The sequence below is a fragment of the Colossoma macropomum genome, unplaced genomic scaffold (genome assembly GCF_904425465.1).
Source record: "Colossoma macropomum unplaced genomic scaffold, Colossoma_macropomum, whole genome shotgun sequence".
NCBI lineage: Eukaryota > Metazoa > Chordata > Actinopteri > Characiformes > Serrasalmidae > Colossoma > Colossoma macropomum.
Window position 1 is genome coordinate 1,138,915 of NW_023496050.1, and position 20,011 is coordinate 1,158,925.

The 20,011-nt window shown below is 36.1% G+C and overlaps 1 protein-coding gene across 1 annotated transcript; it reads right to left on the bottom strand.

Annotated features, from left to right (window-relative positions):
• Positions 1–6,513: 6,513 nt before the first annotated feature.
• On the bottom strand, positions 6,514–14,268 carry LOC118804511 (interferon-induced very large GTPase 1-like). Its single transcript, XM_036564997.1, has 2 exons — positions 14,076–14,268; positions 6,514–11,413 (listed from the first exon to the last, which is right to left on the bottom strand). Exons 1-2 carry the CDS (start codon positions 14,157–14,159, stop codon positions 6,608–6,610), a joined length of 4,890 nt encoding a protein of 1,629 aa, XP_036420890.1. The 5' UTR covers positions 14,160–14,268; the 3' UTR covers positions 6,514–6,607.
• Between the last annotated feature and the right edge of the window lie 5,743 nt (positions 14,269–20,011).

Here is a 20,011-nt window from a genome sequence, read left to right on the forward strand (position 1 = left end):
TGTTGACCCTTGTGTCAGCTTAATATGATTTCTAGTTTCTAGTTTTGCCCATTCATCCAGAAGAGCATTTGTGAGGTCAGACACTGATGTTGGACGAGAGGGACTGTCTCCTAATCTACATTCTAGTTCATCTCAAAGGTGTTTGTTGGGGTTGAGGTCAGTGTTCTGTGCGGGCCAGTCAAGTTCTTCCACACTAATTTCTCTCAATCATGCCTTTATGGACCTTGCTTTGTGCACTGGGGAGTCATGCTGGAATGGAAAAGGGCCTTCCTCAAACTGTTCCCACAAAGTTGGAAGCATACAATTGTACAAAATGTCTTGGTGTGCATTGCGATTTCCCTTCACTGGAAATCTAGGCCAACCCCTGAAAAACGACCTCATAGCATTATCCCTCCTCCACCAAACTTTACAGTTGGCAAAATGCAGTCAGGCAGGTAATGTTCTCCTGGCATTCCCCAAACCCAGACTCATCCATCAGACTGCTAGATAGAGAAATATAATTTGTCACTCCACAGAATGTTTCCTCTGCCTCAGAGTCCAGTGGCAGTGTGCTTTACACCACTCCCCTCGATGCATTATTGATCTTAACATCGTGCATTTTGATCTTACACTTCTGTGTAGCTGCCATGGAAACCCATTCCATAAAGCTCCTAAAGTGCAGTTGTTCTGCTGATGTTGCTTCCAGAGGCAATTTGGAACTCTTTGGTGAGTCATTCAACAGAGGATAGTCACTGTGCGCTTCAGCAATCGGTGGTACCACTCTTTGAGTTTGCATGGTCTACCACTTCATGGCTAAGCTGTTCTTGCTTCTTCGTGCTTCCATTTCACAATAATAGCATTTACAGTTGATTGGGGCAGATCTAGCAGGAGAAATTTCAGAAACTGACTTGTGGCAGAGGTGGCATCTTATGACAGTGCCAAATTTAAAGTCGCCAAGCTCCTCAGTATGATCCATTCTACTGTCAGTGTTTGTCTATCAAGATTGTATGGCTGTGTGCTTAATTTTACCACCTATCTATCTATCTATCTATCTATATCTATATATATATATATATATATATATATATTTATATGTAGGGATTGCCTCAACTTTAGAGCCAAATAGGATTTTGAAAATCAGATCATTAAGATTGAATTAAATGTTTAAATATTATAATGTCCTCCTTTTCTCTGTTTATCTCTCTATCTAGGGGCCCCTAAACTTTTGCAGACAGCTGTATATGAGAACAGCAAATAAATAAAAAAAAAAAAATACAGTTGGAATATTAAACACACTTACATTCAAAAAATTCAGTGTACAAGAAGTCAGAGGTCCACGCATGGCTGGCTAAGAATTTGCTTCTGGTATCAGAACTATATTACTGTATGTAAATATATCTAAAAGTATAAGTACAGATTTTGCCCCAACATTCAACCACACCAAGGAAGAGGCTAAAGTAGCTAAGCTATTAGTATCAGACTTAGCCTACTGTCTTAATGTTGTTATAGGAAACCATCAACCAACTAATGAAAAGTTTCTTTATATCCTGATCAGCTGATTAAAAAATGTTTGATTCCACTTGAAATTGTATTAGATAAACTGAAGTTACAAAATCTATGTCAAACTATAAAACATATCAGCGTGTTACCAATATTTTGACTGAGGATAAAATTAGTGAGACTGTGGTTCTTTTTGGGATTAAGGAAATGCTGCAATGGTGAAAGTACCGAGTCTCAGTATCCTTAGGTTGTGACATGTTGTGTTGGTTGTGTGGGTTTATGTCCATATATTAAATATAAGAAATACTCATGCTCTCTAATCAGATTGTTTTCCCATATGTAAATATGTGATGACTCAAAGTATTGTTGTTGTTTTTGTTGTGCTTGTCAATTAGAATGATTAATGAAATAATTTCACAAACCATTCTTTTTTTCAGTTTCCGTTGTAAATACCTTGATGGTAAGTGTTTTTATTTTGTTTCTGTTTGTTTAGAAATTTGTAGATAAGGAGACTGGAGAGGTCTTTAGTTTTAGACCAGGGACCTACATAGAACTACATAGACATTTCAACAAATGATCACTTCGCTCCTTCCAAATTTAAAGCTGAACACCAAAGGAGATGTTTAATTGTTGGTCTGTCACACCTTCATCCATGTCCACTTCTAGTTTTCAGCACTCTGCCTCCCTGGCTTTTTGAATGCCAATCTCTGTCCTTCCTCATCCCCACCACTGGAACTCACTTAACTCTCAGACCTCTTACGTAGTGGTGGATCCAGGGCTGGCCCACAAAGTTGGTTTCAGGTTTACTGAATTGATATTCTGCCTTGCTGAGTAAAAGACATTACATATCAACATGACACATCTACAATACCACTGTCCTCCCTCTAGCATGTTCTCTTTCTATCATCAATAATGTTCTGATTGTTTGACAGAACAAGAGAACCTGTTCTACAGTCAGCTGTGGAATGTCCCTCCGTGCTATCAGCAGTGTTAATATTACGCTGAACAAGCACAGAAAGACGCTCGTGGATCTTAAAAACAAAAGTTGGTTTAATGAGAGAACCGAGTCAGGGCAAATCCAAAAACAGTATCCAAAAACAGGCAGAAGTCAAAAACCAGAAAACACAAAAACACAGGCAACCAGAACAATAAGGGCAAATCCAAAAGGGAAACAATCGAGAAACAGGCAATGGGTTCTGTACACAGGTCATGCAACTAGAAGATAACCACTCAGTAACCAGTAGTGTGGCAATACCTCACAAAGAGGAGACCAAACCAGGAACCTTTTAAAGTCTAAGGCAAACGGGTACATGTGTGTTTTCAGGTGACTGGGAACGAGGCAGAGGTCTGTGATTGGTGGAAGGGATGATGTCATGAGGATTGGGATTCTGGGAAATGGAGTCCTGGAGCGTGTTAGGCAGAGGAGGAGGACCCGGAAGCGTGACAGTTAACTCCACATTCTTTGCCTCCAGTTCAGCTTTTAACTTAAAGTCTAGTTTAATCACAGTTTTTAAAAATGCTTTAACTTGTGAGGGTTTCAAAAAGGACAAAATATATTCCAGTTTGGTCAGCAGTGCTAAATCATAACAAGAGTCGTGTACAGTGCTATGTGGCCAAAGGCTTTAGTGGTTTTCCAATAATGTAATACTCACTAATGTTTAAACTGATAATACTAAAACCAGTTATATTATTCAGAATTTATTTATTGTGGGTGTTATTGTGGTGATTATTCTGCATTACTGTTCGAGTGATTGTGGTGATTATTGTGCATTTTTGTTGGAGTGATTGTGGTGATTATTCTGCATTATTGTTGGAATGATTGTGGTGATTATTCTGCATTATTGTTGGAATGATTGTGGTGATTATTCTGCATTATTGTTGGAACGACTGAGGTGATTATTCTGCATTATTGGGGTTGTTATTGTGGTGATTATTTTGTGTTAATGATGGTGTTGTTGTGGTGATTATTCTGCATTATTGTTGGAATGATTGTGGTGATTATTCTGCATAATTGTTGGAATGATTGTGGTGATTATTCTGCATTATTGTTGGAATGACTGAGGTGATTATTCTGCATTATTGGGGGTGTTATTCTGGTGATTATTTTGTGTTAATGATGGTGTTATTGTGGTGATCATTCTGCATTATTGTGGTGATTAATTTGTGTTACTGTTGGTGCTCTCCAATTAAAATTTACCCGGCCTCTTTTTTATTGGTACCTTGTGAAAAGTGACATATTAGGTGTGGCAAAACAAAATACATTTGGCTGTCTTTAAGAACCATTAATTCATGTAATACTGGCCAAGTGCAGCAAATAGAGGCAAAGTTTAGTTTCACTTTTATCATTTTTGCCACCTGCTGCTGTAGAAGTATAAATAGTAGTGGGTTCAGTGTGATGATTGGTTAGTGAAGCATTGACTTATTAAATGACCTGATGACCGGACATTGGGCCTAGCCTTACAGCTTTGTTAATGCTGTATTTTTATTACAGTGAGCTGAATCCCCTCCCTCCACAACAGCTGGCTGCTTTGTGTGTGCTGTTAAAAAACCGGCAGGCTGAGGTTCAGAGAGGGAAAGTGTACAGCTGTCCTGTAGCCACTCTGTTCAGTATACGTATGGCTGTTTACCACCACATTACAATTTATTGTTCTGAATTCTTAAGACCAAGGTTATTACACCCTAGTATAGCTTGTATAGTCTGTAGCTGCAAACCTGTGATAGCTCAGTCATCAAGACTAAAACACGAACAGTGTAGTCAACTCATATAAGCAGCCAAACAGCACTGTTGAATACTTACAAATATCAGACTCTATTTTACTGGAGATTTTTCCACATCCAGATTAAAATGTTAAATCATTTGACCAGGTGTTTGAACAGGTATCAGGTGCTTCTCCTTCTGTGCTCTCTGTCAGAACTTGCTTATGTGAACAAAGTTCATAAATTTACAGCAGTTCAAAGATCACTCTTGCTACACCCTTCATTCCCAACAAAGAATAAATGTTACAATATTATAAAACAGCATTTTAAATCATTCCAGGTCCCTTGCTTTACTCTATTTTGGGCCCCTACCATCACAGAGGCACCAATGTTTTTTTGTTCTGTACATCAGGATGGAATGGAAGACATAGAAGACACTTACCATTGCCTTTAAAAAGGTTCAGAGGGGAGAATAATATCTGAAGATGTCTAAAATTATATTTCTGAAATGATGAGATTACAAGAGCCCCACACCCCACCAGAGGCATTAACAGCAGCCTTCCTTTTGTTTGAATGGAATATGTAATGTAATGTTCATTTGGTTTCTATACATATTGATTCCTGTTCTGTACAAAAAGAGTACCTAGATTTACAATTACCGTTCTGGACCTCTCTTTATATTTCACCTTCACCTGCTGCCATATGTTTTTACACATGCTGTTACAGCATTTTAATGGAACAACAAACAAAAGGTTTATATTAAATATTATTGCTTTTTAAATTATTTAACCTAATTACAAATTATTTCTCCACTTCTGTGAGTTGTGAATATCATACCCAAGATAGTAGAGAACATTAGGACACATCGTGTATGGAGCTTTAAATCTATAATCTTTTATAGTCATTTTGTGCTTACAATATTACATTACAGCAACACAATCATTTAGTAAATCTGGCCCTAAAATTGGACATCTGAGATGTGATGTAACGTTTTTTGGACTGATGATTCTAAAGGTATCATTTGTAAATGGATCATGAGAAACAATAAATGCAACCAATTTCTAGGACTGAACTTTGGAGGTGTTTACAAGAAGCACATAAAAAGTATCCCTGCAGACTTCTTTGAAAAACTGAAAGCAAGTGGAAAAAATGATGGATGATGTAATAAAAGCAAAGGATGCACACACTAAATACTGAAAAAAATTATATTTATTTATTGAGGTATCAGTGGAATTTTAAATATGTTTTTCTAAAACATTAAAGCCTCCAATGCATGCTTCTTTATCAGAACTGTACATATGAGTTCCAATCTTATCTCATCAATTAACACAGGGTTTGCATGCTTCTCTCTATATTATCTACATTATAGGGATGTGCTGTGTGTTGTGGAAAGATGAATCAGCAGATGGATTTCCTAAATTGGCAGACGTTTGGAGATTTGCTGTGATTAGGTGATGGTTCTTCTTTTGATTTTTTTTTTTTTTTGATTGCCTGAAATGCTGACCTTATCAGCGTTTTCTAATCTTAGATTCTTCACTAGCTAGCTGTAGAATGAAGTTTCGTTAAAACTTCAGTTACGTTAGAATTCCTAAAAACCTATCTCAGATTTTCCATCATCTACATAGAAAAACTAAATTCTAAATGTAAGATTTTTTTCAACAATATAGTGGAAGAACTACTGGTTTAAAGATGATGAATAATAGCACATGATTGTGCTGGAATTAAGCGGTGCTCTTCAAAAAGTGGATGCTATGCAGGTGGTTGCAATGCAACACATTTCATGCTGTAATTATGAAGAGCTGTGCAATATCATTTTCACCTTAATAGCCAGTTTTACTAATAAATTCAGCTTTCACAACAGTTAGCACTTCTTTCACTGAATGGCAGATTATAGTGTTTATTAAAAAATTGAAGCAGTGATACTTATGAACACATTGTTGTGTTATAAACACATTAATAATCTTTAAACTTGCCTGGCAACAGAATGCTGACCTATTTAGTACTTAAGGAGCCTTGAATAAAGTGTTATAAAATGATCTGACAAAAATAGATTAATCATTTATACATGTGTGAGTACTTTACAAGTATTATGAATACATATCTCTATAAATAAGAAACATTTGTATATTCTTAATATGAAATCTTTAAACCAAAAAAATCACCAACATCTATAAGAAAAAAAAAAACAGAAATTGAAATAAAAATGGCCATTAGAAAACAGTGTTTAAATGGTTTTCTTGTGAAAGTGTTCTTTGGCTTCCTCTTCAGTATGGAGAGATAGATTGATATAGTGTGTCCATAATGCAACTTCTGAACTACTGTTCAGTATAAATATGGTTGGATTTTGTTCCTCCAAGGAGATCCCAGGGATTGTCATCATTTGCCTGGAAACATATTTGTGTGTTTTTGTAAATCATAGAATTTTTGTAATTTAGCCATTTATTCCTAAGCTTTCAACAGCATCAATTTGAGTAAATTCTCTCCATTCACCAGGAATCTCCCCCCGCCGGCCACTGAAGGTTTTCTTGAAGTGCTTTTCAAGGTTTTTCTGGAATTCACAAACAAACCATTTCCAGTACGTCAGTTCAGAAAAATCAGCGGAGATGCACCATTTAGCAAACTTTCCTCCTGCTGTCCTGTACTGCTTGTAAGGGACAGAAATGTCAGAGTCATGGGATGGGTAAAACGACCTGTTACTGGCTACTTTTGTTGTGCAAAAGTCTACAGACAATTGTGTTGTACCTCTAGGATGCCATCCACGCATCCCAGATGAGCGATGGAAATCGGCATTGTGATCTCCACTGTGCTTTTCCTGACTGTTAGTACAGACAGCTCCACAGAAGGGGCACTGCACCCAGCAGCACCTGCAGAAGTGTTTGATCAGAATCTCATCAGGCTTTTCTCTGAACATCTTCACTTTTAAGTCTGAAAGCTTACTGAGGCTTCCTTTTAGCTCTTCAATGACAATTAAGAACTCTATCTTCATAAAATCCACAAGAACATCACAGTCGGTGACATCTTTAGAATCATCGCCACTTAAGTGAACTCTAGTGTCTCCTAACTCATCTACAAGGCTGTTGGAAAAAAAATCCAGCCACATTTTTATGTCTCCTTTGAAGGGTTTGACTTTGTCTCTTGCCATTTCTGCCATACTTATTACAGTTTTCTGTTTGTGTTCAATGTGATCTTTGATTGCAGAAACTGCTTGAGGGTCTTCTGCTGCCATGTACTTTCTAACTTGGTCTTTGATGAAATTTTCAAAGTGGGACTTAGGATGATACATATATGTCAAGAAGTTATCAAACCTCTTACTCTTATCCCCGTCCTGCTCTGCCAGTGACTTCAGAATGTGCTTTTCAAGATCACCTCTGTTCCCATTAAATGGTGGCTTCCCTCTCATTTGTCCACAAATTAAGGTAGCGACCATGTTATACACACTTTGTATGATTGGCCCTTTTAGTCTGTTACAAATTTGGGCTCCAAGCACAGCTGCTAATGTTGCTCCCTCACAGTAGTTTTGAAAGACTTTAAAGTACTCAGACCTTTTTTTTTCAAAGTAAATAAATGGATCATTTACTTCCTTGAATTTACTGTGAAGTTCTGCAAAGCGAATTTCTGCCTGCTCACACACATAAAGGGAGAGATCTACAAAGAACTCTTTCTTAAAGTTAAAGGAATCACCTGTAGATTTAAAGCCCTGCACTAGTTTTCTTACATCACGTGCAACGTCTTGGATGTAGATTACATTGTATCCCTGCACTGAGACTGGAAATGAATGCATTTTATCTTTTGTTTGTTCAATGACCTTAGAAATTAGCTCTTGTATTGACTGTTGGTCCTCTGGTTTAAGACACTTTTCCTTAAATTTGAGCATGCTCTTTTTCATAGAGACGTAATCTTGGTAATCTCCAGCAGTGCAAATCCTTCTGTAGTTGTGAGATCCTTTTCGACAAACAACAAGCCCATATCCATAAAGCTCTGCTAGAATTTCATTCACGTCTTCTGGTATGTTAGCATCTTTGATTTTTGGAGCATTTTCAGTCAATTCAGAGACCCACTTTCCCCACACTGAATCAAATTCTGCCTTTGGATCTCTATTTTTAGTGCCGTTTTCTTTAAGCTTCAATGCAAACTCTTTGCTCTTTTCAAATAGTGTCTTTTCATAGTGTATCAGTTGCTGGTCCAGCTTTTTTCGAATGTTTTTCTGTTGAATGTTGTCATCCAGTTTTCTTTTTGCCTCATTTACAAGGTCATCATGGAGGTGTAGAATTTGCTTTTCAAATTTGCATGCCCACTGAATCAGTGTTTCCTTTTCACTGTTTTCTTCAAAGTAGACTTTAAATGCTTTTTGGACATCATCTAAGGTTCCTGCCATCTCTTTCATGAGCTCTTGCTTTTCAATTCTTTCCACTTTTCCACTGGTTATTCTGTTGAGCATTTTGTCTTCAATGCTCAGCATGGCACTCCTGAGACTCCAGGTCCATTTCTCATACTCCTCCTCCAGCTTCCTGTACACTGATATCTCGTGTGCATTCTTGAAACTAAAAACAAAGTTTTCATTCAGCAGTGCATTCCACAGGTCGTTCACTCGCATTCGGAATTGTGACAATTTCATGCCATTTGTCTTTGATGCACGAGCAACAATTTGTCTTTTTAGCTCCTGAACATTTTCACTGTAGCATGGGTTTGGTGGAGCCATGGGTGGGTTGCCCTCCCAGAGCTGTGAAAAGTACTTCACATCATTCTGTATATCAAATGCAATGACGTCACTGAAACATTCTGCATCATAGGCTTCTTCTTCAGCAGCTAACTTAGTCATTTCATCCAGTTTATCTTGTAAACGTCTCCTTCCCTCCATGATTTTCTCTGCAGCTGCAATATCAGTAACATTCTGATGCACAAACATGCAGCTGGGATTCAGCCTGACTTTCTTCATCCTCATGAAGGCCTGAACAACAATCTGAAGGATGTCCTGCATCTCTGCTGGGTTCTCTCCAAACACGTTGATCAATGTCATATTTCCAAGACCTACAACAAATGTTGACAATTCGTTATCATGATGTATCATGTCTTTTCCTGCCAGCTCTAAAGCTCGAAGACCTTCGGTATCAACAACAAGAATGTAGTCAAATTTCAATTCCTCCTTCATCTTCTCAGACACTTTGACCAGCTGCATGAAGGCTCCTTTAGTGCACCTTCCAGCACTGACTGCAAATTGGAGTCCAAACATGGCATTCAGCATAGTGGATTTCCCAGAGCTCTGAATCCCCAAAACTGACAACACAAAAACTCTCTGATCTCCCAGTTTCTTGATAAGCTCATCTAGAACTGCTGATACCCAGACCAGAGGAACATGAGCTGCATCACCATCCATCAGCTCCATTGGATGGCCAGATATCATGAGTTCAGCAGCAAGTCCAGGCAGGTAATGAAGGTTCCCAACCTCGTTTCTTCTAATCCACCTTTTCTCAGAGAATGAAGCTTCATAAATCTGCCCCATTTCTCTCAGTATGTGCTCTAAACCAAAAGTGGCAGCATTAAGCTCATTTGAGATCTTTTCTAGGTTTAATTGTTCAGCTTTTAGTTTGTCTATTTTGGCATGTTCTAAAGACAAATTATTCGAGAGATCATTAGTCAGTTTGACTGAGTTTTCTTCAAGGTTCTTTTGTTTTATTTTTTGTTCCTCAAATTTGCTTTGCTTTTTCTTTAATGCCAACACTTCTGCCCATTTTCGGTCATACTCTTGATGGATGGTGGAGAGTTTGTCTGAAGTGAAATTGTCCAGCAGGACTGCAGTCCACTTGAGAAAATACATTTCTTGAATGCCTGACAGTGACCTTAAACTTCCAACAAATAACCTCATGAGTTCACTGAAACCATATATCTGCTGTTTCTGTCTTATTGCCCGCATTTCTTGTTGCTTTTTACTTTTCTCTACTTCTATGTTGGTACTTTGAAGCCGTCGTAAGTCTTTGTTCTTTTGACACCAGTCTTGCCACAGCTTTCCCTGGCAAGGAAGATATCTTTCTTTTACTGTGGATGGATTTTCACTCTTCAGGAACCTCTGTATCTGTTGTGCAGCTTTCTCTCCTCTCTGACAGGCTTCATTGAGCTCATCCAGCCTCACCTCTCTGTATTCTGCCATCTTCTCTACTCTGAATGTCACAGGCAATTCTAACAGGCAGTTCCTGATAACTCCTCTAAGTGCAATAGAAACATTAGACTGATTTCTGCCCTTCATTCGGACTCTGTATTTTCTTGCCCCTATCTCACACACAGCATCTTCATTATCATCGTCTTCATCAGTAAGAACCACAATGAGAGGAGTTGAGGACTTGCAAAGATCCTGTACGATTACCATATTGTTGTCATTCTCATTGAGATTAGGTAAAAGTACTACATTTACTGAGGCCATTTCAGTGAGAATCTTTCTTTGAGTCACATTTGTGCTGGAATCACCATGCAGATTACAGAACGCAACACAGTCAGTGAAATGATCAGTGCTTTTCCCTGACGGGCAGTACCAGGCGATCTCCACCACTCCATCCATCAGTAGACGATCTCTGCTGCTGGTTGGACAGTTCCTGTGGAAGAATGTGTTGTGCTTCTCATTGATCAGGCCATTTATTAGCTGAGATTTAGATGAGGAAATAGAGCCAATCCTGAAGAATGCAACCATTGAAGTTTTAGCTTTGCATATGGGCAGGGTCTTGCTGATGACTTTGTCTGAAGCATCAGTGGTCTTCCAGCTCTTACTAATATGGCGCATTGTCCACAGAGGAAATTCAATCATTTTAGAGAAAGGATTGGGGACCAACAACGGAACTGCATACTGACACTGAGAGAGCTTAGTTACCATGGTCTGCTGAAGAAAATGATCTGCACAGAGGAACACTGCCATCTGAATGTCCATTGGGTGAATATGGACTTGTTTCTTTTCTGTGTTCACAGTGTTTTTTTTAAACAGAGCCTGAAAAACATCTTCTGTAGCTGTGTGCTGAGGATTTGGTGTTGTGGGTTCAGATTTGACAGAGGCGTGTCTTGCTCTGTAATCTGCTGTGAACAATTGTTGCAGGAAAGCGTAAACAAGATCCTTCTCTTTCCTGGGCTCATCATTCTGTAATGAGGATGGAGTTATTTCAAGAAAATGTGCTCTTGTAAGTTTGTGTTGATATTTGCCCTCAAGGCCAAGCCTACTCAAGAGCTCTTCTGTTAATCTGCATCTTGATTGACCTTCCTGAAAAACAAAGCAAATCAATTAAAAATTAGCATTATAAAAAAAAAATTTAAGTAAAGCACATGCTCCTTTATATGAGAGGATTCCCTATTAAAAGTCATTGGCTAAACTAAATGCTTAACGCTACATTTACCAAACTCTAAAACATTTATTCACTTGTTGCTAATATGTATGGGAATTATCATAGACAGGCTAACAGTTTAGCACCAGTACTATTCAACTTCACATCAAAAACTTTCACATCAGTTGCAATTTCTACCTAAGACAGCATGTAAATAGTGATGAGATGCTTAATACTAACATCAACACTATGTCAAGCTTTAGAAATGCAGATATTTTAAAGCCCTGCTTTAATGTGTAGTTAAAGGCAAATGTCATGTCAAGGCAAATGTCATGTGATCATAGATAAATGAGGCTTCAGAATGTCGGTGTACCAATGAAACCTGCAAACCTTTTAGTTGCACCCTTACAATTATTAGGCAACATGGCAGTTGGCTTATTAGCTTCAATGAAAAAAGTGTAAATTACAAATTTAATAAAAAATATCAAAAGGATGCTCCAATGAAGCCTCCAGTCAATATTTCTCCCTTGTTTCTATACACTTGATATAAACTTCCTTTTTTATACACTTGACACATCTTCTTTACATTTATTTTTTAATCTTCTTTAGTAATCATTACAAAAAGAAAGGAAAAATTAAATTATATAGTCAGATCAGACAGATGACCAGTAAAAGTTATTATGTGTCAAATGTTTCAAAACCTCAAAACATTTTTTTGACATGCTTGCTTCAAAAGCTTCAGTATATCATAAAACTACCATATATGAAAATAAATATCTTATTCAGAAAATAAAAATATAAATAAAGCTATATACTCCCATATATGTTTCATGACCGGACAATGGAAATTGAACCTCAAAAAATATTTAATTGCTTCCCTGCAGTGCTGTACTGGCAGAACTATGGTAACTATGGTAACTCAAATTTACAAACTTACAAACTGAACTGATATACCAAATCACCACTAGATGTCTCCTCTGAACAACAGACAACACAAAATGCAACTGTAAGCTTTTATTTTTTAAACAGAACTTCTGAATATCACAAGACAGTCTAGTGGGTTTTGTCACCCAAGTGTGTATACCTTTTTGAGAGATAATTCATACATTTCTTGTAGTTGGGGGATCTTTTAGCTCTTCTCAAAGCTATCTGCCATGTTGGAAATCAAAATGATTTTCTTACATACCAGCTGCAAACTTAAAATAAATAAGTACATGAATAAAAAAAAAAAAACATAAAAAATTGCATAAATTATAACTAAATAATTTATGCATATATTTCATACCTTAATCATCACATTACTGAGGAGCTCTGAGTTTGTCGCATTATAGAAGGTAATTTGCTCTGGAATTCTTACTTAGCAGACTTGTAAAAACTACAGACAAGGCATATTCATATTGAATTAAAATTATAGATCTCGTTGATAATCACTCAAATTACAGCACCTCCCCAGGCAAAACTAACCCAGCTCTAGTAGGGTCTGAAGGCATGTTTTAGGCAAAGGAAAAACATGCGTACTAAGCTCAGTGTGCGAAATAATAGATCTTACACATCTCTTTTGTCTTCGGTTTTGAGAAATTAGCAACAAATCACTCTTTCCTGAAATCTCTTGAAAAACTGGGCAAGTTTTCAGATTTAGAAATACACTATGGCATATTGTAAAGATTTTCAGAGGTATCCCGTGCATAATTTCAGTTGCTGGGTTAGGAAGGACCAACTGGGTGAACCAGTGTGCTACAGTGCTACCCTGAGGCAGACCATCGCTGCATTCCTAGGTAGTTAAGACTACCAAAGACAGAAGCTCACCGATTGTGGGTGAATGACCTTTCCCTGAATTTGTATTTGAGTATCTATTTTTCCCTAATGGACAGCATAATTTCATAATAAGTTTATTTTCAGAGACCCCCCAGAATTTTGAGACAGTCGGGGGTCCAAGAGGCTAATTAGGGAGTTTCATCAAACATCACTTTTAACTAACTAACATAAAATGGAATATAATTTCTGAAACTTTTGTCCATTTTTCAAGAATTATTCAATTTATAATAATAATAATAATAATAATAATAATAATGATATTTTTTTACTTTAATGAATAGTATGTACCCAACATATTATTCTGGCCCAACAACAAAAAATGGAAGAATATTTTGCCACTGAAAAAAGATATAGAAATGTGTTTTTTATTTACTGTTGTACTTTCCCTTATATATTTTTTTCTTAGTCAGATATCTCATTTTCAAAAAATGATTTCACATCAGGAATTGTTCATATATGTTAAACAAAGCTGTTCTCATTCAGGAAAGGTGTAAAGGAAATATGATGATACGGTATTATGATTAATACCACCGTTAGTAGAGAAAGAAACATGTGTTTTCCATTATATGTCAGCTGTTATTCTTTTCAAAAACACGTTACACCCAAAATTGTTACAAATGGATATATAGCATTTTGAAATGAATTTGAATTGTTAATAATTTAATAATTACGGATTAATTTTGTTTTGGATGTTTTGGGTGTTTTGTTACAAAGTCTACATCAATTATTTGTTAAAGCTTACTTGTCATTGTTCAATGTTTAAAATCATAAAATAAAATATACAACCTGAGAAAGGACAGCTTTTTGCCTTCTAGTGTTGCTCTCCATTTCTTCCTCCCCCTTTGCTTGCCATCTGTTCCTTCTGATCATTCTTGTTCTCTGCTCCACCTGATACTTTTTGCCATGTGCTTCATGTTATTCTGGCAGAAATAGGGCACTCACATGCTTGTCCTTTATATTGGATGTGATCTGGTATTCCTTGAAATCACATGACACAGGTGTGAGTAAATACAAATTGATAATTTAGTATTCTTAAACCTGGATTCCTGTAAATCACGTGATTTTTGAAGTCTGCTACACCTAGGCAGTGGGTGGAGTCTGTCACCACTACAAAATATCTTTATCATTGCAGAACATTGCAGGACTTTAACTATTTAATTGATCAATTCCACTGTTTTTGACAAAACATTATGACATTATGATGGTTTTCATTTGAGCATTTCCTGTTTCTACATATCATATTTCTGTTTGATATGAATACAATTTCTATTTCATATTAATTATTTCTCACTTGTGGCTCATTGAAACAAGCAGAGAAGCTATTGCCAAAAATTCCAGAAAAGTGACTTCACACTTTACTCACCAAGTTTAAATTCACAAAGAAGCCAGGTCTCCAGAACCAGATTAAGCCAAGTCTAGTAATGGTGAAATAAAGAATATGCTATATTTCACCCCATAGTGTTATGTATTAATAAAATGTAAATTAAATGTGAATGTCATTAATTAAATGTTTCTTAATTTAATTGCATGGTTATCATTACATTTAAAAGTGATCATTATTAAATCTTTGAACCACATTTTAATGTCATAAAGAAACAACACTAATTACTATTTACTAATAATTCATTTTTTGCTTTTAAGTTCAGCTGACGTTTTTAATAATCATTTGAAAATGTATTTTTCTTAACATACTTATTAATTAAAATACTGTTGTCATTTATTTTATTTACTTGTCATTGTACCTCATAATATTTTTAACCTTTTAATTTTATTCTTTCCTTTTTCTGCTTGTTGTGTTTTTGCTTTCATTACTTAATTTAACTCCTCAATTGTAAGCTCTTTGAGCTGCTTTGTTTATGAAAGTGCTCTATATATTAAATGTATTATTATTATTATTATCATTATTATTATTATTATTATTATTATTATTATTATTATTATTATGCTAATTATTTAGTATTTAATAGGCAATTAATTTTTTGTTACATACTTTACAAATTGTAACCAGTACCAGTTATGTACCACCAGCACTTGAGCAGTAGTCCATGTAAACGCACAGCATTATCTGTTGCATCCCTCACTAGAGTTTCAAACTGCCTCTGGAAGCAACATCAGCACAAGAACTGTGCATCAGGAGTTTCATGAAAAAATGCAAGTAGTTTGGAGTTTAAATCTCACACTTACCCTGTTAAAACCTAGACCGTAAAGAAAGTGTTATCTCTGACCTGACCTATTCCCTCAGTTAATTCCTTATATTATTATCTTCCACCCAGCCCTGATAAGTGATACAATACTGCGTATGTAAATAGAATCAGTGTTGCTACATGAAAAGTAAATGAAAAACAAAGCAGGACTTTGAACAGATTCCAGCCACTGCCTGGGTGCTGTATATTTCAGAGATCATGTGATTTAAAAGAATACAGCTTGAAAAGTAATGAAGCATTAAAGAGGAACTCCACTGGTTTTGCAAAATTACTTCATCATTTAATGGTTTAGATGTGAACAAAATAATTCAGAGTGGTTCGGTGTGAAATGCGCTTTTCCAGAGAAATCAAAATTGTTAACCATTAAAGTACTAGGAACCAGATGTCCGACACGTTTAATGGCTCTAAAAGCTACATCCCGTTAAGCTATTACATAAAATGGTTATGAATGCATGGCTTTGTACTTGAGACATGATTTTGTGATGGTTTTTTTTATAAAGTTTTGGCCTAAAACGTATTTTTAGTATAAAGTTTTACTCCAGGAGTGGTTCCTGTTTCCTCTCAAAACTGCATTCTCAACTGAGATCAATGCACGTAACCTAATGTGCTTTTGTTGTTACTAGCCTGCAGCTACAGCTGTTTAGCATGGCTAATGCCTGGAACAGCTTTTATTTACTGTTTATTTTTACTGTCTTCTTACCTGTTTTGGAAGATTGCAGAGTACACAGAAGACTTTGAGGAGGTCTATTTCCAAAATGTTGTAGATCCATAGTAGCAAACTACTCGCTACTCTGCTTAGAGGTTTATGGTGTAGGACAGCAAAGTGGATAGTTAGGTGGATAGCATAGTGGAAAGGTGTGCAGGGCAGAGAGGTACATGCAGGGTGTTGTAAGGAAAACATAATTTTTCAATTTCGCAGTATTTTACCATTGTCAGCGTGACATATGAAAATTTACGTAAGTTCATACGTAAGTTCACTGGTCATTTTGGATAGCAGATAAAATGATGATACTTGTAGTGAAGACTTAACAAAGTCTGGATCCTAGTACTACAATGGTGAACAATTTTGGCTCTGTAAATTTCTCTAGAACGGCACATTTCACACCAAACTACTCTGAATGATTTTGTTTACATCTAAACTATTAAATGATCAATTAATTTTGCAAAGCATTTTGCCCATGTCATGTGATTTCAGGGAATAGTAGATCACATTTAATATAACCAGCTAGACTCAAAGGGCTTTTATTCACAGGTCAGATCCAATGAGCAGCAGATGACAAGCAAATCCAGATGAAGAATCCAAAAGGCAGAAATTCTTCCATACTTAGGTTATACCTGAGTATTTAGCATTATTTTTAAATGCTTAATTATCAGTAGAAAAAAAATATAAATTATTATTAAACCTGTACCCAAACAGAATGGAACTGGTGGTTGGCTGAACAAAGTTTTTGTCCCCAGATTAATACATATTAACAGTGGCAGTAAAATACTGTACTGTGTGTGAATAATGAATACTTATTATTACTATTTTTATCCTATTTTAAAATTTCTTATTTTAAGTACTATTATTCATATTTTTAAATGAATACATTTCAAAACCTGGTAAAACATGGACATATGAGACTCTAAACTGTAAATATATTTGTCTTTTTTATTTGGATGAAGTAAAGAATCCGACAGGATGAAGTTAATTAGTTACACTTTATGACAGGCTCTAATAGGCAGAAAATTAATCGTTCTTTTTAACAGGCTTGTTATCTATTAACTTGTAGATTATAACTTGACATATCAAGTGTGTACCTATGTACAAACAATTCATAATAATTCTGAATAACTACTTAATATTAATATTGCCTTCTTGTCTACACTTTATTTTCAATTATGAAGCGTTATTTTTTATAATTTGAAATTATTTAAATTATAAAAACTTAAGAAACATTTCCATAAGCTAATAAGAACAGAACGGTAATTTATTGATTAATACATTTCAGTATCAATCATTAATGGCAACTGAAAATTCCCATTTATTTTTAAATATATATCTTATTATTTATTACAGTTAACTATATGTTAATGAAAACATTTAATATCACTGTGTTTTAACACACTAAAAACAATGGAAGTTGACAAAGAGACAGCACTTCAATGAGCATTTTATTAATTATTTCAAAAATCTAATTCATTTGAATGTGTCATATAAATATGACAGCCATCTGATACTTATGTAAGCAATGTATGCAACCACATGGGTGATTTCAGTCAATATAACCATACCTATGATTTCAGGTTGCTGTAACTAAACTTGTATGGTTCATTTTTTTCAAGTGTACTTGTTTATTTTTTTTGTATCTCTTTGCCCTTTGTCTTACTTCTTCTTGATCTAAGAAAGTTGACAATTTGTATGTTTTTACTGAACATGTCACACATCATTTGCATTTTATTGTTACTGTGATTTTGTATTTTTTTTACACTGAACAATGTGAACATGCATGTGCCTTAACTTCTCTGGGGACAGATTTTAACAAGTTAAAGGGGCCAGAGCCAAATCCTCAGACCGTATCACTAGTGAGACGCATGGATCGATAGTGTTAAGCATGAAAATCAAGAAGAATTAAGAGAACAAACACTCCATCTACCACTACCAGGAGCCCCCCCTCCACAGATTTTTTATAGTAAATAAAATATAATATGCTGAAACCATCTAAGTACTCCAAGCAAAGCCTCTTGGAACAGAGAGGTCAGGAAAAAAGGGGAAAAATATCATAGTGTGCATACCTCTGGACCATTGAACATGCTTGATGATCATTACACTGTGAAATATCCTTAATATACAAACATGAAGAAAACTATTTGCCTGTTAACTCTGGGAATCGTCTCTCTTGAAATGTTCAGATCTAGACAAAGAAAGGCTGTGATTTAAAAGCATATTCCCCCAAAAACTACCTAAGTGTATTTGCCCTCACTGACAGTCAGAACACCCACAAGTGCACTAACTTGAGATGAGTTGCCCTCTCTTATATAAATATGACCCATGCAGAATGGATACTGTGTTTAGAGAGGATTTATTTATATAGTTAATTAGTAAGGTAGTTACTTTAGAATTGTAATTAATTTTTTGCACTGCTTTTTACTGTTTTTCAGGAAGGAGAATCAAGAATCAGATTAATAGAAGATCTCTTGAGGAGGCGTAAGTCTGTTCACTTGTCTGAAAAAGTCATATGGTTCTTAAACATGCATTATAGTCACACAAATGTATACATATTTCAATAGTTCATCACAAATAAACATTTCAGCTGTTGAAAACATTGATTTCCTATTGAAATCTAGGCTGTGTTTACTTATTAAAACTCAAAAAACTCTTCTAATATTTGTACTGAAGACCACCCCAGTGACAGCAGAGGTACTGCCTCTTGACACTTTAATACCTTTTCCCTGAGAGTAAAGGATCTGGGTTAATTCCAGCGTTCATAGACAATGGGACACATTCTCTCCTTGCACAAAATTCACAACAGGTGCATGTGTGCATATATTGGTTCCCAATCTCATTTAAATGCTGCTGATTACTGTTCTAAATTAGCCAGTGCATACCACAGCTTGTGTGTGTATTTAGCCTATTAAACATAGATATTATAGGGCTGTAAATGGACAGGCAGAGTCTCAGAAACATGCACAAATGCTTGCAAAGTGAGTAAAAAATGGAGAATTGCATTCATTTTTTTCACACATGGAATAAAAGCTATAAGCTATAAGCAACAAAGATGAGTTTTTGACAAAAAGAAGAAACAAATATCATAGTTGTTTGCAGAGCATATAAACATTGAGGAATAAGCTCTGTCATCATCATGCATGTTCATAGAGGGGCAAGAGAACTTAAAAGTGTGTATTTGGGACAGACTTGTGCAATGTGCAGGCTATCCCTGTACTGTACCAGGCATGATTTTAAATCATTTTGTTTATCTACAGTGTCTCAATACACTTTACAAATAATGCAGCTCAATGACAAGTTAAATTTATAAACAAATGCATTTGAACTCATATCTGAATACGTTCTTCCTCATCACGTTGGTCAGGCAGCTGTAAATAAATCCATCCACTCTAATTGGTTCTAGCCTGTATTACCAGTAAAAGGCCGCTGCTCAGCACGCACTGATGAAATCCTTGCCGAAGGCTGCAGTAAAAGTGCATAGAGGGCGCCTGTGAGCACCAATACCGAGGACCACAGCACCACAGCACCACAAGTGAGGCGGCTGGGATAGGGCTTATGAAATGTAGATTGGGGGACAAGTGGGCTTTTGTCAATCATTTTTTAAACCAATCACCACCCTGGGCTACGTCATTTTTTACTGCAGCCACTTGCCTTAATAGACCACTGTAGTCGTGCGTCATTCTGTAGTCCTCGTTATGCCCACATAAGGAACTCCGGGTCTAAGCCCCATTTCTCTATGGCCAGAATGAATAGGGTTTTCGAAAAATCGCCTCCATCACACCCTGTGTTAAATAAAAATCTTCAGAACCCGA